This window comes from Periplaneta americana, chromosome 10 (assembly GCF_040183065.1).
Source record: "Periplaneta americana isolate PAMFEO1 chromosome 10, P.americana_PAMFEO1_priV1, whole genome shotgun sequence".
NCBI lineage: Eukaryota > Metazoa > Arthropoda > Insecta > Blattodea > Blattidae > Periplaneta > Periplaneta americana.
The window spans coordinates 66104701-66132099 of NC_091126.1; the positions used below are offsets into that span (position 1 = coordinate 66104701).

At 36.6% G+C, this 27399-nt stretch overlaps 1 protein-coding gene and 1 non-coding gene across 2 annotated transcripts in view; both read left to right on the top strand.

The window, feature by feature from the left end:
- Positions 1-20939, top strand: part of okr (DNA repair and recombination protein RAD54-like okr) — a 57207-nt gene extending 36268 nt beyond the window's left edge. The window contains exons 9-13 of the mRNA XM_069837630.1: positions 1365-1521; positions 4081-4282; positions 10038-10244; positions 15502-15665; positions 20475-20939. Of these exons, the coding sequence (XP_069693731.1) occupies positions 1365-1521; positions 4081-4282; positions 10038-10244; positions 15502-15665; positions 20475-20673 (929 nt within the window). The 3' untranslated portion in view covers positions 20674-20939. The remainder of the gene's footprint in view (positions 1-1364; positions 1522-4080; positions 4283-10037; positions 10245-15501; positions 15666-20474) is intronic.
- Positions 2426-2497, top strand: TRNAY-AUA (transfer RNA tyrosine (anticodon AUA)). Its single transcript has one exon. It is a non-coding gene; the product is annotated as a tRNA-Tyr (tRNA).
- Positions 20940-27399: the final 6460 nt, after the last annotated feature.

A 27399-nucleotide genomic window follows, 5' to 3' on the forward strand; every position in this document is an offset into this window, starting at 1 on the left:
CAAATGTCCTGTGTGCTCACCATGAATTTATTTTGAAGAGGGGGATAAGTCTACTGTCTCGACTCATTGTATTCTTCACCTGACACAATTACTTACTTACTTACAAATGGCTTTTAAGGAACCCGAAGGTTCATTGCCGCCCTCACATAAGCCCGCCATCGGTCCCTATCCTGTGCAAGATTAAGCCAGTCTCTATCATCATACCCCACCTCCCTCAAATCCATTTTAATATTATCCTCCCATCTACGTCTCGGCCTCCCTAAAGGTCTTTTTCCCTCCGGTCTCCCAACTAACACTCTATATGCATTTCTGGATTCGCCCATACGTGCTACGTGCCCTGCCCATCTCAAACGTCTGGATTTCAAGTTCCTAATTATGTCAGGTGAAGAATACAATGCGTGCAGTTCTGTGTTGTGTAACTTTCTCCATTCTCCTGTAACTTCATCCCGCTTAGCCCCAAATATTTTCCTAAGCACCTTATTCTCAAACACCCTTAACCTATGTTCCTCTCTCAGAGTGAGAGTCCAAGTTTCACAGCCATATAGAAGAACCGGTAATATAACTGTTTTATAAATTCTAACTTTCAGATTTTTGGACAGCAGACTGGATGATAAGAGCTTCTCAACCGAATAATAACACGCATTTCTCACCTGACACAATTAGGAACATTAAATCTAGATGTTTGAGATGGACAGAGCATGTAGCACGTATGGGCGATACATATCAGTTAATGTTTGTTCCAGTACTCAGAGTTTTGCAAGTATCAAGGATTCAAATCCATTTGAAGGCAGTTGATTCTTATGGAAGATGAAAAAGTTTTAAATATGACTTCCTCAAGATGGGAACTGAAATAAACCCGTCATTCCTAACAAGCTTATATTTTACAAAGAAAAAAAAAGCTTGACAATCTAGTAATTAATGCTGTTGAAATTGATCATTGCAATGTGTCGTTCACCTACAACTCCTTTCAAATCACATAGTGCTGTCTATATCCCCTAGCAGTGTCCTCTTTTATATAAAAGTAGAAATCATGTAAACATTTCTGTTAATGGTTCCCAGCAGGTTATGTGAAATTCATGGTATCACAGATTTATCTGTGGACATTGTGTAATGAATTACTACCAGATACATGTACCAAAATGGAAAGAAGGATTGGTAGTGATGAGTATTTTGCAAGTATTTGACACAAAGAGTCTTTTCATGATTTTTACTAAATCCCACTATAATGAAGTTTTAACTGTTTTTGTGTTTAATTGCAATAACAGATAGAAGTACGCATATTGGAAGTTGTTTATGTCTTTAAGACTGAGAACATTGTTTTAAATTTAAATACAGTTTTCTAATTTGAAAATATCTTGTTTCAGGAGAAGGCGGTGGTAAAGTTAGCTTATCTGCCTTATCCTCTATTACAACATTGAAGAAGCTGTGCAATCACCCAGATCTTGTCTTTGAGAAAGTGCAAGCTGGTGAAGATGGTTTCGAAGGTGCATTGTCTCTTCTGCCAGAGAAATATAATCCAGGGTAAGATTTTTCACTAACTGCATTTGAGAATATAAAAGTACTAAATATTTAATTATTTCGATTGGTGTAAAGGTAGGAGGAAGCAATGACAGTTATCCATGAGAAAGTTTAGTTGGAAATCTGTGTTTCTTATGAAACATCCAAACCTTGTTTCGAAGATGAAAGAGTAATGGAACAGAGAAAAATTCCCTCCGGCATCGGGATTTGAACCTGGGTTTACCGGATACCCATCCCGGTGTCGGACAGAATCATCTCAGTTTAAGTTCCAACTCTTGGGTTCCCTCTAGTGGCCGCCCTCTGCACTACGTCATAGATGTCTATGAACATAGGACTGAAGCCCACACATGTGCTGAGGTGCACTCGTTATGAGTGACTAGTTGGCCGGGATCTGACGGAATAAGCGCCATTTTAAATCACTTCGTGATTTAGCATAATATCATATATATTATTTTAATGTACCGAAGTACATATGATATTTCCATGCAGATGTTCTGCATCATCATGCGATGAAAGAGTAATGGAACGGTGTGGCTTAGTGGATAAAGCATCAGCACGTAGAGCTGAAAACCCGGGTTCAAATCCCGGTGCCGGAGGGAATTTTTCTCCGTTCCATTACTCTTTCATCGTATGATGACGCAGAATATCTGCATGGAAATATCATATGTGCTTTGGTACATTAAAATAATATGTATGATATGCGTAAATCACTTTGTGATTTAAGACGGCACTTATTCCGTCGGATCCCGGCCAACTAGTCACTCATAACGAGTGCACCTCAGCACATGTGTGGACTTCGGTCCTACGTTCATAGACATCTATGACGTAGTGCAGAGGGCGGTCACTAGAGGGAACCCAAGAGTTGGAACTTAAACTGAGACGATTCTGTCCGACACCAGGATGGGTATCCGGTGTGGCTTAGTGGGTAAAGCATCAGCACATAGAGCTGAAAACCCGGGTTCAAATCCCGGTGCCGGAGGGAATTTTTCTCCGTTCCATTACTGTTTCATCGTATGATGACGCAGAATATCTGCAAGGAAATATCATATGTACTTCGGTACATTAAAATAATATGTATGATATGCGTAAATCACTTCGTGATTTAAGACGGCGCTTATTCCATTGGATCCCGCCCAACTAGTCACTCATAACGAGTGCACCTCAGCACATGTGTGGACTTTAGTCCTACATTCATAAACATCTATGACGTAGTGCAGAGGGCGGCCACTAGAGGGAACCCAAGAGTTGGAACTTAAACTGAGACGATTCTGTCCGACACCGGGATGGGTATCCGGTGTGGCGTAGTGGATAAAGCATCAGCACGTAGAGCTGAAAACCCGGGTTCAAATCCCGGTGCCGGAGGGAATTTTTCTCCGTTCCATTACTCTTTCATCATATGATGATGCAGAATATCTGCGTGGAAATATCATATGTACTTCGGTACATTAAAATAATATACTTGTTTCGAAGATTCAGTCTGTGATCTTCAGAAGAAAAGGGTTGGAAGAAATGAGTCATTATAGCATCCATAATGGCTTCCATGGGATTAGCAAGTAAAACCTTTAGACTCATTTAATTTATTTATTCCACGTAATAGACCTCTTTGTTCATAAATATGAATGACAGCAAACCTCTCTTTAGACACACATGTATTCTGCTGTCAAATTTTGGTAATATATGTCACACCAATAATAAATGAGACCTCTGTTGGAGAAGAATGAGAACATATTGATCCCACCACCATATTACAGGTATAACAAACCTGACTTATGCTCTGAAGCTGCGCCCAGGTGTGGATTTGAATCACAATTTGGCTGATTTCTTGTTTTTTTTTTTTTTATTGTTGAGGTTTTCTTCAACCATAAGGCGAATGTCAGTTAATACCATGGTGATTCCTCGGGTGCATCTCGCCAAAATACCATTTCGCTATCATCAATTCCACCCATGCTACATGATTGTACAGTTTATGCAGCATTGCCTTCGAAACTGGTTTGATAAAGAAAATGACGATTCATGATCATGTTGATCCAGAGCAATTTATGATCGCTGATGTACTTGTATATGGTGAATAAACTGAGAATATGCATCAAGCTGATACCAGTTAAGAAGAGCCCATGAATTAGTTGTGAACTGCTTGATACTTTAGAAACAAACCGTGGAATAGATATTTTGCTTGACATGTTGAGAGCTGAGAAAAGAGGCAAATAGGAAACTTCGAAATGTTGTCCCCAGTAGCTAACTAGAATCTCTTTTCCTTCTCTGATTCATTAGGTCCATTAAAAATGGGTGCATTACTGTTATTATGACAGCTGAAAGTGACAAGATTGATATTATTGTTTGCCATGTTGGCTCCCCTATTGGGGGTCGGTGAATTTTGCAAGACACAAAAATCCGGTCAGAATAATGAATATTTGAATAGGTGAAATGCTTTTATAACTATATGGTCTTCATAAATATCCAACTGTTACATAGCATTACTGAACTAAAACTTAACATTTTTTATTTAATTTCGATGTGAAAACTGTAATCACATAATTATATTATTGAATGATTTTGTTGCAGGAAAGTGATATTGCCAGAATTATCAGGAAAGTTGGCTGTTCTGGACTGTTTACTGGCAGTAATTAAGGCAACAACACAGGACAAAATAGTGTTGGTGTCTAATTACACACAGACATTAGATTTGTTTGAGAGATTAAGCAAACATCGTGGTTACCAGTATGTTCGACTGGATGGAACAATGACCATCAAGAAAAGAGCAAAGGTGTGTAACCATTTTGAGTAAAAGTTATGATACAGTGAAATTTGTTTAGGGCAGAACGAGAATAAGGGGAAAGCTTGTCCACTCCAAACAAATGCTCTGGTCCCTGCAGGTAGAATAGACGTTGTTGTTTAGTCAACTGTCCGAAGACAGATCTGAATCTCATAAGTGACACCAATAAGGCATCACTCATGAGGCAATTAAGCCAGGAGATAAGGGGTAGGGTGCCCAGTTCCTTTTCCCTTTCAATAGACATACGGTGTTATTTATTTTGTAATATTGCGGAATCTGCCCAAAGTGGAAATGGGAAGCAATATCTTCTTTCAAAAACTTACAGTATATGTATTGCGGAAAAGTAATAATAAGAACTGTTATATCAGTACTATACTTTTGTACACACTATATTTTACTGTTTAGTCTGAGATTTAATGTCGAGTCATTGTTCTGAGAAGTACTTCATATTAAGAACAAGTTACTGTATTTACCTTTCTCTTGTATTGAAAGAAGCTCAGTTAGGAAAACTGTAAAAGAAATTCCTTATGATAATGCTGGCCATGACTCTAATGGGTTTTCTCATGAAATATTAAAGTGGATTATGAAACAGGTAGGTAAGCAATAAATTGCTGTATTACTATGCGTAATTGGTGATGTTGAATGAATTTCCTTTTTAATAAATTGGTAATGTTGAATGAATTTCTTTTTTAATACTTACCAGTTAAAGTGACAGAGAGAGAGAGAGAAAGAGAGAATGGGGGGTGGGGGAGTAAAAGTCTCCAATTCATGTGAAAAAAAGTCGTTATTAGCCCAAGTTGTGCAGTATTTCCCCGCCGGAACATTTAAAGTTTGTAAATATTAGTAGTAATGAGTTACAGTGTAATAATAATAATAATAATAATAATAATAATAATAATAATAATAATAATAATAATAACACTAATAAATATTTGTCACCTATGTACTGTACAGCTTAGGACAGTAAAACTTGCTGAAGTCTTGTATTTGAAAAAGTTGTCTTTCTCCAACTTGGCTCACTTCATTTACAGTGGGGTTTACATGTGAATGTTTGTGTGAAAATGGGTCGAACCTCTTAGAGCAATGTGTTACTCTTATTTTTTTAATATATTGTATCACTAAATGAGGCAACTGCCACAAACATTGTGGTAGCTCATAACCAAGATGTTTGACTTGGAAATTAAAAGCTTTCAAGCTAGTACTGGTAATGGTTTGAATCTTAATGACTACCCCACTTACTGTTTATTTGTTTATTTATTATTTATTTACTCATTCATTCATTCATTCATTCATTCATTTCATATTTAAGTCACTTCTCTTTTGTAATAGGTTAATTATTTATTTTGTCATTTATTTCTGAAGTATAATAATCATAATAATAATGATAATTATACCATCAACATAATGTAACTTACAAAAACACGACATTTTGTCCTAATTTTCGTATTTGTCTCATAAAGCAGGCGATTTAATACTTTGATCTGTTGATTTCGTGAAGAGAGCAGACACCATACATTTATAATATATATTAAAAACTAATTAAACCAGGGTTATATTTACCGTTCTTTAATAAAGAAATGATAAAATGAGACACTGAGACTCGAACAATTCATGCGTTTGTTTTATGTTGAGTACCGCATCGGTCACTTGCGCCATGAGAACAGATGTGAAAATGCTGTCACGAGTACATATGTAAAACTGCTTCTCGTTAGAAATACATTATGTATACCGGTAAGGTAAGAAGCAGGTTACTGTTGTAAATCATGTTTGTCTTTCCAAAGTACAGTAAAATCCCTCGCAATCAGCACCCAAATAAGCGGCAGTACCAAAACAACTGCACTTTTGGCTGGACCAAAACAAAATTTTGAATCTGCCACATTGCCGCAATCTGAACCGGCAGTTTTGCCACATTAGGAAGTTCCCAAGAACTTTCATTTTCAGTGAATATTCAAACCTAAAATTAGTGTATTATTTGTGTTGTGTGATGTGTTTTAGTAAAGAAAATCCAGACAGTTTTCATGTTTATTTAGTTATGTTCAGACCACCAGTGTTGCCACATTAGGAAGTCCACACAAACTTTCATTTTCGAGAATATTCAAATCTAAAATAAAGTGTATTATTTGTGTTGTGTGATGTGTTTTAATAAAAAATCCACACACTTTATTTAATTATGTTCTGATCGTCAGTGTTGCCACATTACGAAAATTGCACGAACTTTAATTTTCAGTGAATATTCGAACCTGGAATTTGTGTATTATTTGAGTTGTATGATGTGTAATTCCACTAGAGTGGACTTTCACTCCCTCCCCTATGCCTCTTCAGAATGATCCCATCCTTATGCCATTCACAATAACACATCATGTTGCACTGTTTCGGATGAATACTTTTGAAATGAAGAGTGACAGATGGATATGAGAAAACCCTAGAAATACCCTCAGAAACCTCGACTTTTTTCAGCACAAATACAACTCTACCATCACCAGAAATCTAACCAGCTCTGCAGTTATCATAAGCCAGTTCTCTGCCAACTGAGCTACCAAGGCAGGGTCTTCATTCATTGTTTATTAATATTTGACTTACTAGTATTCTTGCGTGGCTTCTGGTGGCTTGGCAGTATGATGAATTCCATTGAGTTAAGCGCACCTGTATGAGTGATTTAGTTTATACCTGAGATGAGATGATGGTGAAGATAATGTTCAGTGAGGGGTAAATTTTGCTTATCCTTTCTTTAACCCTTCAATGCTCGCAATTTTTTACATATATGACTGTGTAATTTTACAATATAATAGTAACATTACTTTACTGATTCTATTAAACTGTTTGTGATATAACAGTGTAACTCTGTTTGAAATTTAATATTTAAATCAGTGATGTCAATAAAATATAGGCGTAATGAGTCTTATGATGCAAACAATGTAATTACAGACTTTTGTCATTATTGTTATTAGAGTAGCCTAATTTTATTGTTAGTTATTATAAGGCATACTCTAGAGCAGACCTGTGCATGCTTTGCCCTTACGAGTGTGCTCTTGCCTCGCTGGCAAGGTGAGTCCACAGTTCTGCTTTCAGTTGCAAGCTCGCTGCATTATATAATTTTATGACATGGAGTGTTTTAAAGCTCAAGGAAGTAATGTAATACATGAACTGCAATATTATCACTAACATACAAATGTGATCAAATGAGTGACGGATTTTTAATGCTAAATTCTTAATAAAAATAATATTACAATACATTTCAAGCACATATCTGCTCATAAGTCCCACGCCGTGGTGTTGTGGTCTGAGGCATCCTGCCTAGTACTCGCATTACTGAATGTGCCCTGGTTCGAATCCTCATGAGGGAAGAAATTTTCTCATGAAATTTCGGCCAGTGTATGGGACTGGTGCCCACCCAGCATTGTGATGCACTTTGGGAGCTACGATAGATAGCGAAAATCCGGTTTCACAAACCAGCTATAATGGCTAGGGGGATCATCGTGCTAACCACACAATACCTCCATTCTAGATGGATGATCGTCCACCTTTGCTTTGGCATGTGGACGTGAGGTCAGCAGCCGGCTAGTTGGTCTTGGCCCTTCATGGGCTGTAGCACCATGGATTTACTTTTTATTTTTATCTGCTCATAAATCAACTTATACGCTCCATAAGCAAAACATGCTTATTTCTGCATCTCAGTGCTGTATGACATGACAACTGACTGATACATTTTCATTAGGTTAGGCCAAAATTATTTTGCAGACATTATTAAGCATTAGTTAATGATATCTCCATTATCAGCACTTCTGAGAGGCCTTGTTAAACTTGAAAAAAATTCGCTAACTGAGCCGATAAGCTGACTTGCTGTATATCTGTTCCTCAGTATCTTTGTAAAAACTTCTTTTATATGTGTCACACTTTTACATTTTTTACAATTGCACGTTATTTTTTATGTTGCAGCAAATTTCCTATACTTACATGTTAATTTAATTGGTTATACATTTTTTGCACTTATACAATCGTATTTTAAACCTCAGGAGATACTAAACTTCATATATATGTTCTGAATCAATTTTTCTCGAAATTAGGTTTGCTGTGAACATGTAAGAATGCAAAAATGCAGCTTGTGTTCATTGTTAAGTTGCGGCCAACTTTGAATTTAATGGAAATTCGAAGCTGCTGATGGTTTCCCCACCAATTTTATGTCCCTTAATGATGATGTTACTATTTTAGAAACAGTGAAATATTTTGGTAACACACTGTTACGGAACTGAACAAATTATGAAACAGTTATCACAATTCGAGGACATAGTTTATTTTTTAGGAACAAGCAGTCCAAAATAACTTTCTTTTCGTAAAATAATCACATGTTATTAAATGAAGATCACACTGGAAGAACAAAGTAATTCAATGTTGCAAAATCTTCTGGATTGAAGTTTGAAATGTATAGTCCCATCGCTCTAATTTCCGGCAGCCAATCGCGTTGGAGGTCGGCTACATTTAAACGTGTGCGTCTTGTGATTCATTTCTTAAGGCTCGATAAATACTTAATATAATCGCCAGCCATTTTAGCTCTTTTTTTGGCGTTCGCAGAAAGCACACGAAGACGTTATTTGCCGCTCAATTATTTGCTGAATTACATTGCGTTTGATTTATTATCATAGGAGCTACGACATGATAATGTTTAACGGTGTGGCAAATAGATTCCTCGTATGGTAGCTCGGCAATGTGAGAACAAAAATGGCAAACGATACTACCTACCTACTACTAGTAGACTTTATAGAGCCTTTACTTTCTAAGACGTAAGCAAAGGGGCGGAGTCATGCTGGAAATAACAGCGTCGGGACTATAGTACAGTATATCAATCAGCCTTAGCTCTAAGCAGCTAAGATTTTCTTAAAATAAATGTACATTCTTTAAAGGATACGTGTTATAATTTATAAATTTATGTACTGTATTATAGGCTCAAAGTTGGCTTAACTATGAAGTTATAAATTCCTCATGTGAAAATTTTACTAGATTGACTTGACTTGTTCTCCCCATATAGTCTTCAAATGCTATTTCAGATGTTATTAGTAGGGAACGAATTTTTAGGTTTAAAAAAAAAAGAGAGAGAGAGATTTAGGACTTTATAAAATCCAATTTAGGACTTTTAGGAATTTATATAAAATTAATAATTTTAATTTTAGCAAATATCCCATTTTAGGTGCAATTTATGTACAAAGAAGTAATTATTTTTTGTGCAATCTTCTCCTATACTGTATTTGACTAAAAATACAATTTGTGGAATACAAAATTTTACTGTTGTTTGTGGCAATACACCACATGTTTTTCTGTATTCTCCATGGCGAATTTCATCCAGTCGTCCCTGAGCAGCTGCAGCTGCTTCGATGCCACAAGAAGTTATTGAGCAAACTTTATGTTTCATAGTAGATTGCTGCTTTGACCCAGGTGTTCTATTCGGTCAGCACTGGCTCTGGTAGGAGAGAGACATTTGGTAGAATGTCCTTGAATAGCAATACATGTGAAGGCGCCTTCATAAAGACTTCCACTATTGAAATAACATTTTTCACATACAGGATATTGCAACCGAATTTCCATCCCCATTTAAGACTAATATGGAGCAAACTTGTCAGATCAGTGTTTGTAAGATAATTTTTTACATTTTAAATAAGAATGTATAGTAGTTTTACTGTATTTAATTTGAATTTCTCTTTTATTTTGGCTGTAGTAGAGGCAGTAGTTTCATACATCTCTGCATTTGTTACAGGTGGTTGAGAAATTCAATGACCCTCTCAGTTCGGACTTCATTTTCATGTTGAGTTCTAAAGCAGGTGGCTGTGGTCTCAATCTAATCGGTGCCAATAGACTAGTCATGTTTGATCCCGACTGGAATCCTGCAAATGATGACCAAGCCATGGCGAGAGTCTGGAGAGATGGACAGCGCAAACAGTGCTACATATATAGACTTCTATGTGTAAGCTGTAATGTTCTATAAAATTTTCTTCTTTCAGTGGTATTCCATTTAGAAACTTGTAGCCAGAATAAATATATCATATCTATCAGATCTACAGATCATTTTTCACTACCCAGGGATGCATCACATGAAAGTAATCACCTTTACTGTCTTTGTACATCTTTGATTTCAATTCTTTACAATGTTCTACTGTATACTGAAAGACAGTTATGTCATAAAACCTTATTTTCGGAAAAATTACCAAAAAATAGATAACATTGCACTAGATGCTACAAAAACGTAGAAACATGAAGCTGGAAAGAAATGGAGTTGTTCCATACTTAACAGTCAGCACATAGCTTGCTTCAAAATGGAAGTAAAGCTAAGGGTCTCCTGTAAATTTATGGCATATGAAAGATCCCCTGTGCATGAATAAGAGGACTCCAGGAAAAATTTACTGGCCGTTCCTTGTCTACATAACATTTCATTTTGCTAATTAAGATTCTTACCTAGCATTCTAACATCAGTGGCATAATACATTATACGATGAAAGAGTAATGGAACGGAGAAAAATTCTCTCTGGCACCTGGACTTGAATCCGGGTTTTCAGCTCTATGTGCTGATGCTTTATCCACTAAGCCACACCAGATACCCATCCCGGTGTCGGACAGAATCGTCTCAGTTTAAGTTCCAACTCTTGGGTTCCCTCTAGTGGCCGCCCTCTGCACTACGTCATAGAGTCTATGAACGTAGGACCGAAGTCCACACATATAAAATAATATATATAATACATTATGTCATGTCATGTAGTGTTATGTATAAACTGACAAGAAGAGTTACAAATCTGAAAATAGAGCAATGCAAATTCAAATGATTACTTGTGACATAATGAGTAAATTGTTAAGAGTAGCCACTTTTTATCTGTTCATTAACCCTAGCATTATCAAGATATTTCTTGTGATGTGGATTACCAAGGTTGGCCAAGAATTGCCACCAATTTAAATTAAAATATATTACTTATAATGTAACAAAAAATTGTGTTATTTTATTATAACTGAACAACTACCTTCTTTTTCAAAGATTTGCAATCCATTCAATTAAATTTTATCACCAAAAATTTGTACATGACTTTAAAAAATACACATTAGTTTCTCATTCCAGTGATTCTACGTCATTTTTATTTAGCAAAATGCTCCAGCACACTCAGTTTTAGTATTGGAATGTTTTTTTTACATAAGTTAAGTTCACAATTTCCACATGTGGTATTCGTTTTGGTGGCATTGTGAACAGTTTTCTTGTTGACAGCTAGAACTTCAAATAGAACTTGATTCACCTTCACCAACCAGTTCTGTATTATATTTCTCACTGCCACTTTCTTTCTCCAACTCCGCCGGTAAAACAGTTTCCAATAACACTATAATCTCACTTTCACCCAAAACATTAGGCCTACTATTATCCCTAAAACAAGTCATGTTTTGTATCCCTGAATACAACTAGATTTGAATAAACACCAATAAATTACCAATTTACTAACTCAAACTTTCACACTGCAAAAACCTGGCAAAGTGAAGAATTGTAAAAATCAACGACTTTAACTGCACTGAAAACAGTTACAACAATGGACAAAAATCACAGAATTCAAACTTGGAAATGTTTAAAAATGTAGGTCACATGAAATACCAAGGGTGGGTAAAATCTGCCCACGAACAAATACTTAAGTTATTAGTCTGTTATATTTCAAATCTAAAACAGAACAGATGTGTACATTTATACTTTATCATGTTAGAAACAAATAGAGGGAGAGTAAAAACTGTCAGATTTCATTTATAAATTGCAAAAAATTTTAGATCGGTAATAAAAAGGGTGGGCAATTTTTTCCCAACCTTGGTAATGCTAGGGTTAATGATGCTGTATCAACTATGAGGTCTCTACTACTGGTGCAATTTGTGATAGTGAGATGAGACCAAGAATTTGGTATGGATTTCTTGACATTCTCTCACAATGGGGAAAACCTCGGGGGAAAATCCCAAAATCTTATATAACCAAGCAAGATTCAAACACACATCTGAGTGCATCCTTGGACCGAAGACAAGCTCGTTACCCCTGAAGTATGCCAGTAGCAAGTACTCATTTCACTGGCACAAAAAATATTCTGGCTGTATTTTCTGCATAGTTTGAGACTTTGATACTGGTCAAGTCCCATTGTATCTGACTGGCTATATATTACAGATGCGCTTTTGTCATTTAATTTTAAAATGTGCACCACAAACATTTCTGTCACATTCATATAGCAGTTCTCTGTCAAATTAGGGCACTTGTTTTCAGTAACTTGTTATTTTTTCTTACAGAAAATAACATATCCAGAGTTTAATATGTTAGATATTGATGAATCTAGTAGAAGTTGGGCTTAAATATAATTTGAATTTGCATTATTGTCCTGCAAACTGTGAAGTAGAGCGAAATTTACAAAAAAAAAAAAAAATAACAGAAGACCTAATGAATACAACTTCATTCAGAACTGAAAGTCTTAACACTTGAAATGCTTACAGTCGGAAAATTGGGCTCTTGTCATGTATCGAAACACCAAAACGTGTTTACGGGTTGACTTCTTCAGTTCATTTTCTACTTAGCTTTAATTATAATGCTTATTAAGTGATGTCAGTTGTGAGGCTTGAAAGCAAGTAAAAGTCCTCCCAGTGGGGTGCTGGCCAACATAAGGAGCAACTCTAGCAGTAGGGTTGCTACCTTTAAGCCTCTAGACAGGCTTGGAGAACAGCAGTTCCTTTGTTTTGGATATTACAGTGAAACCTCTCATTTACGGACATCGAAGGGACGTAACAATCTGTCCGCATCTGGAAGGTGTCCTTTATTGGGAGGGAGGCTCCCCAATCTAACAGTAAATTTATAATATGCATTATGTATCCCTTCACGCTTTAAATGAAATATATTACTGTAGTTTAATTCTAAATACAGTATACAGTACTACAGTAAATTCTTTGCAACTCTGAACTACAGTAGATAAAACTGAAAAAGAAAAATACGGTACTGTGCCCTGCAATTTTATTCTAGGTCTACAGTTATGCAGTACTGTAATTTACAGTTTTCAACTTAATCTTTACATTCAGGTGTCATGACTCTCGAAACACAACAACCGATTGAAGTGAAGAGAATAATCCTGCTAACCCCATCATCTCTCGAATACAATTTCACGATCGCGAAAACCTTGGCCCCATCAGACAGGTTAAATTTTATGATTTTGATTATCCACCTGCTTCCACCTAACAACAAGGTGTAGCCAGCTAGGCTAGTGGTAGCCTACAAGACCCTTATTGTCTTCTTTCATGTTAAGGAATTTCTGTACAGTTCTCAAAACTAAATTTTCCGTTATTGTAACACATTAGGTCTTGAAATCCAAGTTCTGTCCGCAGTCAAGAGGTAAAGCAAGCTTTAGGACTGTGAAACACCTGTCTGTGTCCGTGCCTAAGAGTGTCCGTAGACGAGAATTTAATTTATCATTATTTCTTTAGGCTATTACAGTATGTCAGTTGGGACATAAAAATCTGTCCGTATATGAGGAGTGTCCGTAAAGAGAGGTTTCACTGTATAGTTACACCACTGATTCTCAGTTCGTCAAAGTCTCATTTGTAAGAACAGGGTGACCACTGGAAAGTGAAGATGACTTGGATAGGAGAGGCTGTTTTCGCATCACTATCACTTGAACTGATGTGAGACCGTAACAGACCACCTGGTCTAATACATGTTTGGATGATGATGATGATGATTAAGTGATGTCTGCTGTTAAAACTCTTTGGGTTGTAGAGACTTTAGAGCCTTATATGTATAAGAGTAGATTTTTTATTAACTTGGCAAAGGTATACATGTCTCAGATTGTCACTCAGATTAAAGTTGTGCAAAACCTGTTACGAAAATAGAAATTATATATTGCTATTGAACACCTGGTGCTGTAGTCAGTATGCAAAGCTCTTCCGTCTCGTCGCGTAGTTGGTATAGCGCTGGCCTTCTATGCTCGAGGTTGCGGGTTCGATCCCGGCCCAGGTCGATGGCATTTAAGTGTGTTTAAATGCTACAGGCTCATGGCAGTAGATTTACTTGCATGTAAAAGAACTCCTGCAGGACAAAATTTCGACACAGCGGCGATGCTGATATGACCTCTGCAGTTGCGAGCGTCGTTAAATAAACCATAATTTTTTTCTTCCGTCTCCTGGAATGTCTCAGTGTTCGGTTCAACGAGTATTCGAGTTGTTTCTCACTCTTTGTGGGTGGACGGCAAAGGCAAACCACATTGAGTCATGCCCTTGTAAGGACGCATTTATCATCGTGTAGGCCTACCATTTAATTGATAATTCTTCCTCTCTCACTACATTCAATCAATTACCAACCATCGACTCATTGATTCATTCATCCATGGATTCATTGATTGATTCTTTGATTCACTGATCTGTTCATTAATTAATTAATTGATTTATTAATTTATTCATTGATTGATTAATTCATTCATCAGATATTGCAGTTGGGTATCATCAAGAGTAACAACATGTATCATGAATGTACAAGCATTAGAGTTTGAGAATATTTTTCTTTTTGTTAATAACACTATATCTTCTTAAAAAATGATTTATTAATGAAATAATAATGCATCTGCTTGGAATAATTAAAAGGAATTATATATTAACAACTACTGTTTTAGAGGTATACATTTTGAGTTTAAAGTGTAAACATAACAATAGAATGCATGTACTTATTTGCTCTTCTATTTAATAAGTAATTTTAATTTATTCTATTCTTGTATTTCTTTACACACCAGACTTCATATTATGCATTACACTTATTTCCTTTGTTGTTACCAGTGTCTGTCTGTTCATTTATATATTAGTTAGAAAGAGAAGTATATTGACGCTCCAATCAATTGTATGCCTGTATCAAGCAAATAAATTTTTTAAATTGCACATAGTAAATTTCCTTCAATTGTTACTCCGTTTGTGTACTCAGAAAATGTCAGTGTCCTGTCTAGCCTGCAAAACATTAAGGTAAACCAGTTGAAGGTTGAACATTCGATATGAAGCTCTAACTTGTCAGATGTTCTCTGACCAGTCAAATATAAACCAGTTGTAAGCGGTATTCTGCAGTTCTCAAACTTACATCTTAACATGGACCTGGCTGGCTTTTTGGGACTGTAATTTGAAATTTCGAGGTGTAATTTTGGGCGAAATGCATTGTCATATTTAAATTGTTGACGTGAAAAATTGTTCTTTTGCAGACTGGGACGATAGAAGAGAAGATTTTCCAGCGACAAGCACATAAGAAGGCCCTGAGTTCTAGTGTTGTAGACAATGAAGAGGATGTTGCAAGACATTTTTCACTGGCTGATCTTCGGGATCTCTTCAAGTTAGAAACAGACACACTTAGTGACACCCATAGCAAGTAAGCTGCTTTAAATATCTTTCCTCCTCTTCCCTTTTGCATCTTATGCATACATGCATATACAGTATTCAGTTATTGTTAGCTACAGAATATTGAAGAGATCTGTGAAACTGATTATCTACGAAAACTGCAGTACCAAAGTATTGGTGGAAAGATTTTCATATCATACCTACTTTCTAATATCACAAGGCATCATCGGAATTCAACTAGCAGAGCCTTCTGTACCTAAAAGTAAGAAATGTGAATTATGATAGAATGGTTGTTTTGAGAACTTCCTTTGTGACATTAAAGGTACGATCACATGTCGCTACTTTTGCAGCGCTGCAGTAGAAAAAACTGCGCAACTCTCGTACTGCGACGTGTGAACAATGGTGCAACCTGAAAAGTAGCGGCTGCCGAACCTGCTGCTCACTACTTTTCCATGCTGCGCGCAGCTTCAAAGTAGCGACGTGTGAGCAGGGTTCTCAGGGTTGCAGCCGCAGCATTTTTGATATCAGTTTTGTTGAAACTTTTGCTGCAGTTGCGACCAGTGTTGCCACACATATGTGCCAATGATACTTTTATTGTTTGGATGTATTTTAATGTTAGAGGTGATGGAAATTAATTATTTGTAACAGTTATTAAATGCACAACACAGTCTGAGCATATTTGCTGACGATATAATTCATTTTTTTAATTTTCTGTAGCGTAGTTTCAAACAGGAGGGTTGCCAACATTGATTACGTGAATATGGTGTTGGTTATCATTTAATTATATAGGCGTTTTTAAAAGCTTTATAGTAAAAATAATGCCAATTTCTGAATACTAGTTAGGGCAGAAAAGCAAATAATAGATAAGGAAGCTTTCACATGAGTTTCTTAATAATGCGAACATAACCACAAAATGTATATTGAGAAGTCAACACGGAGATGGAAATCTGCAGCATGACTGTGGCTGCAAAAGTAGCGCTTTGTGTGTGAACAGACTCACAACCTCCAGTTGCAACTTTTGCTGCACTCTGGTTGCGCAGCACGAAAAGTAGCGTGCAGCGCGCTACTTTTGGCTTACGTGTGAACACGACACGCAACTTTTGCAGCTGCAGTACAAAAGTTGCGCAGCAAAAGTAGTGATGTGTGACCGTACCTTAATCCGCCGACTGTTGTAAGGTTTTTATATGCCATAGACTTTCTGATACAGGGCTCAAAATTTTCGTGTAGATTTTACTTTGAATTTTCTGTTAGAAAAATCCATCACTCTTGTCCAGATATGAATGCATAATACTTGAATCTATAATCAAGCCAGCAATCACTAGCCTATTGAGGATGACACTTCTTTATAGTATAACACTGACTGATGAAGTTTTTATTAAAATTGTTGTTGATGTCATTGTTATCATCGATAATTTCTGCATTTAGCAGCATTGCCAGTAAAATGTTTATTCTTCGATATTGTTAAGTTATGAATATTTCAGGTCGGTTATAATACTTGAGTCCCAGTGAAAATTCCTGGTGTTTGTGTTGGCAGACCAGTTGCAAGATTTTGCTGCTACTGCCACTGCTTGCATCTACAAATTCCTGGTGCTTTGCTGGATTGAAACTTAGGTCTTATGTTACATTAATAATATTCAGTACCCACCCTCTTCACAGTAGCTGCTGGAAGTGTTGCCCATTTTGTGTAATACATAATTAACATCATCATTAAGAGACTCTCCTTCACACATCTCAATTACTGTGCACTAATAGAACGAATTTCTATTTCAATGTTTTTTTTTTAAGTTCCTCCGACATATGAGGAGTAAGGAAGAAGGACTCAAGGTCAACAAAGCTTGGTACCCGGCACTGAGAAGCACACACACCAAACCCTTTCTCTGACAATAGGGATATCCTGAACTAGCACCAGCAGATAGCGCGCGTGTACTTTGAGGGATGCGCTTTGTGTGTGCATTTGTTTTCCGGTATATAAACAGTGAGGATTTACGTAGTGTATTAGTACAATAAATACTCTTAAAAACAACTCAAAATGCCAAATTTTTGTTGTGTTCCTATATTTAAAAACCAGGGAAAGCCTTTTGTCTTCATTCAGGTCCCGAAATATTCTGAATATATGCTTTAAACCTTTAAAAATTTAACCAATTAAATTGCGCCTCGAAAGTTAAACATAACTACTTCAAGTAAGGAATTGCTGACTCCAGTTTCATTTTGGAGGAGGGAAAAGAAAAATTAATAAAAACATATGCAACTTCAACAGCAAGCTATGTTAGCTTAGATTATATTCAGTATTTCTAGAAGTCTCCGTAGTTTAAGCCAGCATTTTATGCCTGCAGTAAACTCTCGATTAACTGGCATGTCTATTATCCAGGACGATCCATAGTGAAATCCATTTCGTGAATAATGTTTTTAATGTGCTGTAAACTAATTAAAACCATGTTTTTACTTCAAATTTTCAAAATCATCCTACATAGTATTGAAAACTGCATGTTCTTAACCTACAAAACACAGGAATAATCGTGATACTACTGCGATCATATTATATCATCTTATCAAACATTGCATTTGATCTTTCTGCAATTAGAGAAAAAAATATGAGGAATTAAAACTCGATAGTCCCTTCCCTATAAAAAATGACACATTGGGGGCTGCATATCCTGTTTTTACAATACTAATGATTAAAGAGGTAATATTCATCTTCGACAAAGTTCCTATTTTTTCATTCCTGCACCTCGTTCTCAAAGTTCTGATTTATGTTCATGAACATTCAGTTTACTCGTATCTATATTCTGCATACTGCAGATTTCTCCATCCATCTGTTAAGGGGAATCGCTCAGTATGATGCAAGTTTACGCTATTATATATTGTAATTTAAATTAAATTATGATATAAGAAAATGCTGAATTATATTAAAATATACTAGGTTATACAAAATAATTATAAATATAATTTGACACGCACAGAAAACCAACAAGATGGAGAACGTAATCAACTGTAGCATATGACATAATATAACCCTACAACATGTTGTGCTGCATGGAACGCTCCTGCCATCTAACGGTAAAACTTTGCATAAGATATCCCTATTGGACACTGTGACAGCCAATCAGAACACTGAAGCCACTGGTGTGGACCGTGGCGACAATGATAAGCCACAACCCTCCCACACCTTAAATATTGACATGCTACCAGTCTCAGTACTAGTCGTCCTTGACACACACAGCATATCTCTCCGCTCACGTGTACCACCAGAGTAGTGGACGAAACGTTTGGGCAAAAACATATTACGGCGAACGCCAGTAGGGGAAGTTATCCCCACCCGCTCCGCTTGGCATCTCGCTCGCATGCTCTCTCTCACTACAGTCTCTCTCTACTATCTGTCCCGCTTTGATGGATCACTGCCTACCACTATGTAATACGCATTAGACAACTGTACACAACCACAATGCAATACGCATTAGACAACTGTCCACAACATGTACTGACACAACACAACACAATGTAATGTGGTTTTCATTAAACAACACTCACCTGTTAACTTTGCACGTCCTCGAAGTAACACAATAGGCTTTTTTTCCCACAGGTTGGACACTCGTAATGAGTACACGTCTTCGGTACGGATCATCACTACACGTGTTTACGTATGTACACGAAGTTGGACACGGACACAATGAAGCCACCCCCGTAGTCAACCCCTACCAAGCGACATTCACAAGCCCACCAGTTTCTACCCACGCTATTCAGTCATTGTCCCCTTCTACAATACGTTATGGCAGTTCCCTTAAACATAAATAGATTCATTTTCCCTTCTACCCCCAACTCGCCTCGGTAGCCGAGAGGTCTAAAGCGTGAACAAAAAGCATGCGTTTAGGTTTAGTTACGAACTTTCTCGGATCGAATCTCCCCTCCTGCGAAGTCGTAAAAAAAAAAAAAAAAAAAAAGAGAGAGACATTAAGCAAGGAACAGAGGCTGGAGAGAGAGAGAGAGAAAGAGAGAGAGGAGAGAGAGAGTGACAGGACGAAGTTCCTCTTTTGCTTCGTAGATGTCGTTACTCTTTTTGTTCCACTTTCCTACACTAGATGTCACCCCACCCTAAACCCCTATTTCCACTCTTTCCCACTACGGTGTGTGGTGAGCTTGTAGGGGAAAAGTGGAAAGGGGACGTGGGCAGAGCTTTGCGTTCGCCGTATTACGTTTTTCCCAACGTTTGGTTGTATTACCAACAGACCACGGCCCTTTAGCCGGAAAATACCAAACCTATTGACACCAGCCGTGAAAGCCTACATTCTAAGATTATTTAAAATTTGTTAAAATGATTAAATTATTCATTTTTAATATGTAGAAAATGAAATTGAAACTGTATTTAATTCGTCCACTGCAGAGTGGTAATTACGCACAAAAATTATTCAGAAGCTAAATGTCTCCTGGTTACTTAAACAGAAAGCAGATGGGAGAACTATCATTTTTAAAGGGGAATTCTCCGTTTATATTATGTGTTGTGTGTTGTAGATTCTTAAGATAGAGAGAGATTAATAATTTAATTTGGTAGTGAACTGTGGTAATGGAAATGCTGTGATTCAAGAAAGAAACAGGCCTGAAGAAATGTGAACACGAATAATTTATTGGACAAATTTTTTCTTCACACAGAAATTATTTTATCCCTTTGTAACATATATATAATGTGCAAGTATGTGTAATTAAATTACATTAATTTATTTTTATGTATTCATTTTATTTTTACATTTCTGTTACAGTGCTGTTATCGTGTGCATATTTTGCAAGCAATATAATGTTAGAAATCTTAGGAATGTTGGTATTCTTGAATAATTTCATTTCATTCCAGATTTCGCTGTACAAGGTGTGTCAACAGAATACAGGTGAAACCTCCTCCAGAAGGAACTGACTGTACATCTGATCTGTCATGTTGGAACCACTGTGCTGACAAGCGAGGATTGGTGGATCTTGTACTGAAACAGTGTTGGGACGCAGGCATCTCCTTTGTGTTTCATCATAGATCCCATGAACAGAAAGTCATTCCATAGGAATGACATAAGTGGACATCAGTAAAAACATCTTTTATTTGATTACGTGAGAACACTGTAATGGTGATCAACCTGAAAAGGATTATTTTGGTAACACTGCTAGAGACCGATCGTGAGTTTCAATACAGTCTTCTTCACAGACATTTGGAAAACTGTTTTGTAAATATATGTGAAAATATGTTGCAATATCTTATCCTTCGTACATATTTGAAAAAAAAATTGTACATGAATCTATTTATAAGAATAAATTTTTGTTATTCATTTTATTAATTGGGAAATATTTTGTGTTATGAAGTCCTAAACATGAAGGTAACTGGGCCACTACATACGGAATCCTGTTTACATATTTTCACAGTCTAGTATATACAGTCGCGAAGCTTGGGATGATTTTTTGCATTTCTCGCGATAGTTGCTAGCCGCTTGGAGCGCTGTGTGTACTAGGAACAATAGACTGTGTCACTGGCATCGTGATCTAATACAGGCCGTAAAGCATACCATGTGACTTGCTTAACCCGATCACGAAGGGCGGCGTTTCAGCCATATAAATTAATTGGAATGCATAAAAAGTAACATATATTTCTCTAAAATGTAGTGTAATTGCATTAATAAAATTTAAAACAATGATTAGGAGACACTTCAGACATAATTCCTTGCAAGTTAAGGTGTAATATTATTTTTGGTGTGAAAATTACGTTGTTCGTATGTGTAATAGACCTACCTGCCTTTGTTTCGATTAAATATTGCGAAATTATTGTACATTCATTTATGCACGATTCAATAATTTTCAGTTGCACTGCACGAATATTTAGATATGTTGAAATTATAGGTTATGTTTACTGTCCCAGTTGCCCCTTTCTCTCTAATTTTAGTGGTCTCCAATGCCCTGCCATTCATATGGAAATATTATAGGTTATGTTTACTATTTCTTATATTCCTAAATTCTCAATTATACATTATAATTAAGCATAATGTCATGTATGATACTTCGCACATTCAATTTGTCTGTATTTTAATACAACAATTGAGTATTGAATTATTGTATCTATCTACTACCTAAGAGACGAAGTAACAATCGTACGTACACTAATTTCATAAGAGTGGTATGATAAATTTTCTGTCTTTATCAAGGAAGGTAGATGTGCTATATTAAAATCACAATATAAATTATTTTTTATTAAACCTCAAAATAGCTTCCATTCTAAACTTAAAATGTTGATGCGAAAAGATTATGTTAATATGTAAAATTCTCTTCACATTAAAATAACACAGTTTTGTAATTATTTCTTCCATTTAGGCTGTTATGCAACAAGAAGTAAAGGGAACTTATGACACATTACACTAAATAAAACTTAGCTATGATACGCAATAAAGTTATAATATAATAATTCACTGAGTTCCATACACTGAAATAGAAAACCCGAACATATATTACGGCTTGGTCTAGATCGAAAAGGCATTGACTGTGCCGTATTTCGCATTGTTGTGAAAAGTTGTGTAAACTGTGAAATGTTCGTTATTGGTTGTAATAACTGTAAATGGCTGAAATACAATAATTTGAGTAATAATATGGGACAAGGAGACGTTTGTTGCACTATAAATTCTAAGAAAAAGAGGTCAGAGTTATCCTTCCGAAAGATCCAGGAAGGTGAGTTTATAAAATATAATATATACTTTATGAAAATAATATATAAACCTTATGTATTTCGTATTTCAATAGTGGAAGGAAGGTGTCAATTTTTCAAAAGAACACGATATCAAAAGTACAATACATTTTATCGTCTGCTAGGGAAAGAGTCTGTGATGAGGCGATAGTAGCGATCCTGGTGGTGAGCAACTATCTATGGATGCATATTTCAACTGTCTATGTTTGCGTATTTAGTAAGTATTGAGCTTCGCAACTGTATATACTAAACTGTGATATTTTGTTGTAGACCACTATCTTATTTTTATCTGTAATATATTAGAAGTGAAGACAATTTGAAATCTTGATAACTTGTTCAAAATCTGCTGTGAGTAACAATTTTCAAGTAGCTACGATCATGTAATTTATTCTGTTGTTTATTCATCCATACGTAGCACTACAATCCATAAAGAGCCTGGGCTTCCTCAATCAATTGAAGCCATTCGTCTCTGTCTTGTGTCCATTGTCTCCATCTCCTACATTCAACTCTCTGTGGATCATCCTTCACGTCCTGAAGGCATCTCAACCTTGGGTGTCCTCTTCTTCTTACTCCTCCTGGGTGTCCGTATAGTGCTTGTTTGGGTAATCTGTTTTCTGGCATACTCTGAAGATGTCCAGTCTGTTGTTTATAAGGAACACTGATATCAGGTGTGAAGAAAATTCAAGTTCCAATAGTATAAGAAAGTAATGTATTAGCATGGAATAACAATAGGATGCAAAACTTATTGACTTTCTTGTTTCAAATGCTAGAAGTATTAATGTAGAAATTGATCTTGCTGCCATCTGTTTTGGTTGTCGGGTAACTTTTGTCCATGTATGTAGCAGGACACCAAGTGGCAAAAGGAGTAACTAATTACTTCATGCATCTATCAGTGCACCAAATGGCGAAAAATATAAAGACGTGTAATAAAACATCTCCTCTTCTGAAACCACGCAATTTAAAATAAATCATTTAAATTTTTATTCCTCCAGTCTTTCACTGAAAATTCGTATTGGGGCCAACAGGAAGATGAAATATATTGTTCATTTTGCACTACTTTCTGATACGACTTAATAAAATACAACCAAAAAGGAATATAAAAGAAAACAAAAGATTAGATAATTAGAATTTTATTCTTTGGATATTTAGTTTACAGTGCATTGGAGAAGTCTGCAAAAATTAGTTGGATAATCGAAATTATTATATTACTATCTACTATTTCACAATACATTCAACAAAACTATTTTAACAGTGTCCATAATCATCACTGCATATACTGGATAATGTACGTTGCATATACTATACACATTTACATCCAGAGGCACAATATTTTCCTGGATTTTTTTGCAAGTTTCTGGCTTCCATCTGTCTTCTCATCTAACTGTCTAATCCTAATAGATAAGGGAACACTGGAGGATCTACCCATCACATAGTTGTAATATTTGCCACCTATGACACCGAGCACTGCTCTCGTTATTTTGGCCAGGTGAAGTTGGATGGTGGTGCCTGCAGTTTCGTATCCTATTATATTCATCTATGCTATTAGTAATTTACTACGGAATTTTACATTTTCCATTATGCCTCATTTATCTCTCTTACTCCTATTTGCTTACGATTAATATGTAATAATGTAAATAAATATGAAGACATTGTGTTTCAGATTTTAGAAAATGCTCACCTTCCATTCTGGTGTGTTAGACATAGAAAAGAAATTATTGTTAGTATAATCCATTACTATATACTTTCAAGAATGCAACAGTTTTGTAAGGAAACAAAAATGAAACACAAGAATATGATATCCAAAATATACACTGACCGGCAAAAAAAACCGATCACTTGAAAAATATACTAAAAGTCAAGTTTAAATGTAAATTATGAAGTAATCTCAGAAATAACATAACTGTTATCGTACTAAATTTAAAAATTACACTTTTATGGACTTCTGGCATGTAAATTCACGCCTTTCACACCAATAAATATTCGGTTTATCGCCTAACAGCGAAGGAGTGTGTTTCTGTGCTGAACATGTGGGGTAGGTCATCATAAACAATTGAAGAGGTTTTATTGCTTTATTGCTTCCTTTCCTTTTTGGAAATGAATAACAACTGTCGAAAATGGTTTGTTTGCCATTTCGTCAGTAAGTACTGGGTGTTCATTTCAAAGTGTGTCATGACGTCACTGTTGTTGGGTCACCGATTTGAAGCGAGTTTCAGTTTATATGTTAGAGAAGTTGCCTATTATTTAAGGTGTTCTTCAATCTGAACTTGAGAACGTGTACGGTATAACTTGAACGTCGTAGCAACAGATGGCGGTCTGTACGGTCTGTGTGCTACCATAACCTCTTTCGAACTGTGTTTTGCGCCGGCAAGTCGTACGCAGGGTATTTGTTATCATCGGTTGCGTATGGTAACATTCCACAACACAAATCAAATGCTCCGTGTCCATGTTGACCGTCGAAGTTAATGTCAACAAAGACGTAAGTAATCGTCTTAACCCTCTCCCCATATCCCGACAGTACGTATTTCCAAACAGTTCACATTCCTGCCACTACCGGCGTTACCGTATGTATCGGCACGTACTCTTCAGAATGAACGCCGTACTTGCTAGCCAACTTCTCTGCCTCTTAGATTATACACCTGAGCTGCGGAAGTGTAGGAAGATTGAATTCTCTAGGCTCATCAGCTAGCCACATGACGGCATGCAGCGAGCCAAGACACACTTTGAACTGAACACCCAGTATAGTTCAGACAATGCCTCTGTCACCCCAAGACATTGCCAGAGCTGTCGCTGTCATTGATGACGGATGCAGCCTCCATTACGCCGCTGCTACCATAGGCGCACCATACACCACGGTGCAAGAGGCTGTGAAACGGTTCCGGGAAACACAGAGTTACTCCAGAAGACCTGGATCTGGCAGAAAAAGGAAGACTTCAGCCCGAGATGATCGATTTCTCGTCAGCCAGTTCTAAGAAACCGCCACACTACAGCAGTTGAAGCTCAGAATCGACTACAATATGTGCGGGGTGTTAATGTGAGCGAGAGGACTGTTCGATGATGCCTTGGAGAACAAAATCTTCAATCACGACGACCTGCTACTGGAGCAGATCTGACCAGAGAGCACCGAGCCGACAGTCTTCAGTTCGCTTATCAGCATGCCCAATGGACTGTGCAGCAGTAGAGCAGTGTGCTGTTCTCTGATGAGTTCAGGTTCTCCCTGAAATCCCCAGATGGTACGGAGAGAGGTATGCATATTGTATGCAAGGATGCCATTCGCTGGAGGTTCTGTGATGGTGTGGGTCGGCATCTCCATGGAGGCCCGAACGGAATGGTGATCATCGAGAATGGTAGTCTCAACGCTCACCGCTACATCAACGAGATTCTCGTCGATCACGTCATGCCCTTTGCTGCATTTATTGGCGATGATTTCATATTCATGCATGACAATGCTCGTCCACATGCAGCGCGCTGCGTATCACAGTATCTTGATGCATTGGAGATTGTTCGTCTCAACTGGCCAGCTCGGAGTCCCGACCTAAACTCTATAGAATATCTCTGGGATAGGTTGGGTAGACGTATCCGAGATCGTAATCCTGTTCCAGAGTCCTTAGGTGATCTGCGGGCTGCACTCCAAGAGGAATGGGACAATATCGACCAGAGAGACATCATAACCTTAATCGAAACCATACCTGAGAGAATGGCAGCTGTAATTAGGGCCAGAAGGGGACACACCGGATACTGAGTGTTTGTTTCAGTTATTGATAGTGTGAATTTAAGTTTTGTGCATCAACATCATTTTCAGTGAAGTTTAATGAACAAATGTTCAGCTGAAAGTTAAGTGAAAAATTCTGCAAAATTTCAACAAAAGTGTAGATTTATGAATATATGACGGTCATTGACTCAAAATTGGAGTGAAAGGTGTGAATTTACGTGTCACAAGTTCATAAAAGTGTAATCTTTAAATTGAGTATGATTACAGTTATGTTATTTCTTGGGTTACTTCATAATTTACATTTAAACTTGACTTTTAGTATTTTTTTCAAGCGATCGGTTTTTTTTTTGCCGGTCAGTGTATTTAATTACATTTAAGCCCGCAATCAAATTTGAACAACTTTCCTTCACTGTATCTAGTTACAGTCTGTTGAATAGTATTTGCACAGGAAGCAGAGTGAATTTTTCTATTCTTTTATTCGTGCCTGAAAAATGCATTAATAGTTACATGGTAGCTTTCAGATATTAATTAAAAACAATAACTCGGATCTTTTTCTCTCAATATTGTATTTGCTCATCCACTGTCGCTGTTTTACATGGCACTGGCTTCGTGTTTTGAAATATGGTTTAACTTTCCAACATGTGACCATTTCTTTTGTGTCTGCCAAATTCCTGGTAGTTTTGTGTTAACTAAAAGTAGAAGATAAGAGAAATTGACTATGTATGTATGTATGTATGTATGTATTTTTTTTCTATTTTATTGGGTTATTTTACGACGCTGTATCAAAATCTAGGTTATTTAGCGTCTGAATGATATGAAGGTGATAATGCCGGTGAAATGAGTCCAGGGTCCAGCACTGAAAGTTACCGAGCATTGTATGTATGTATGTATGTATGTATGTATGTATGTATGTATGTATGCATGTATGCATGTATGCATGTATGTATTTTTTTATTTATTTATTTTTTTTATTTTATTGAGAATACATCTGCATGCCCCATTACAGTAGCAACATTACATGCAACCATTACAAAATGTACAATTTGATATTTACAATTGGGATCATATAATAAATACATACGTTTGTGACGCTATTTATAGAATACAATTGTTTTTGGAATACTTATTATTTTATTGTTCTGTTTTTTGGAGAGTTATTATGTGCTGAGTTATTTAGTTATGGTGTGATGGTTTGTTCTAGATGTTCATGGATTGAATATATTTCCGAAATGCTCGTAGGTGCCTGGATGTTAATTGCTGATCAGTGACTGGCCAGGTTCCTCCATTTTGTGATATCTCTTTTATGAGGATGGTTCTTTGATTTGTCATATTGGGACATTCGTAAATTAGATGGTT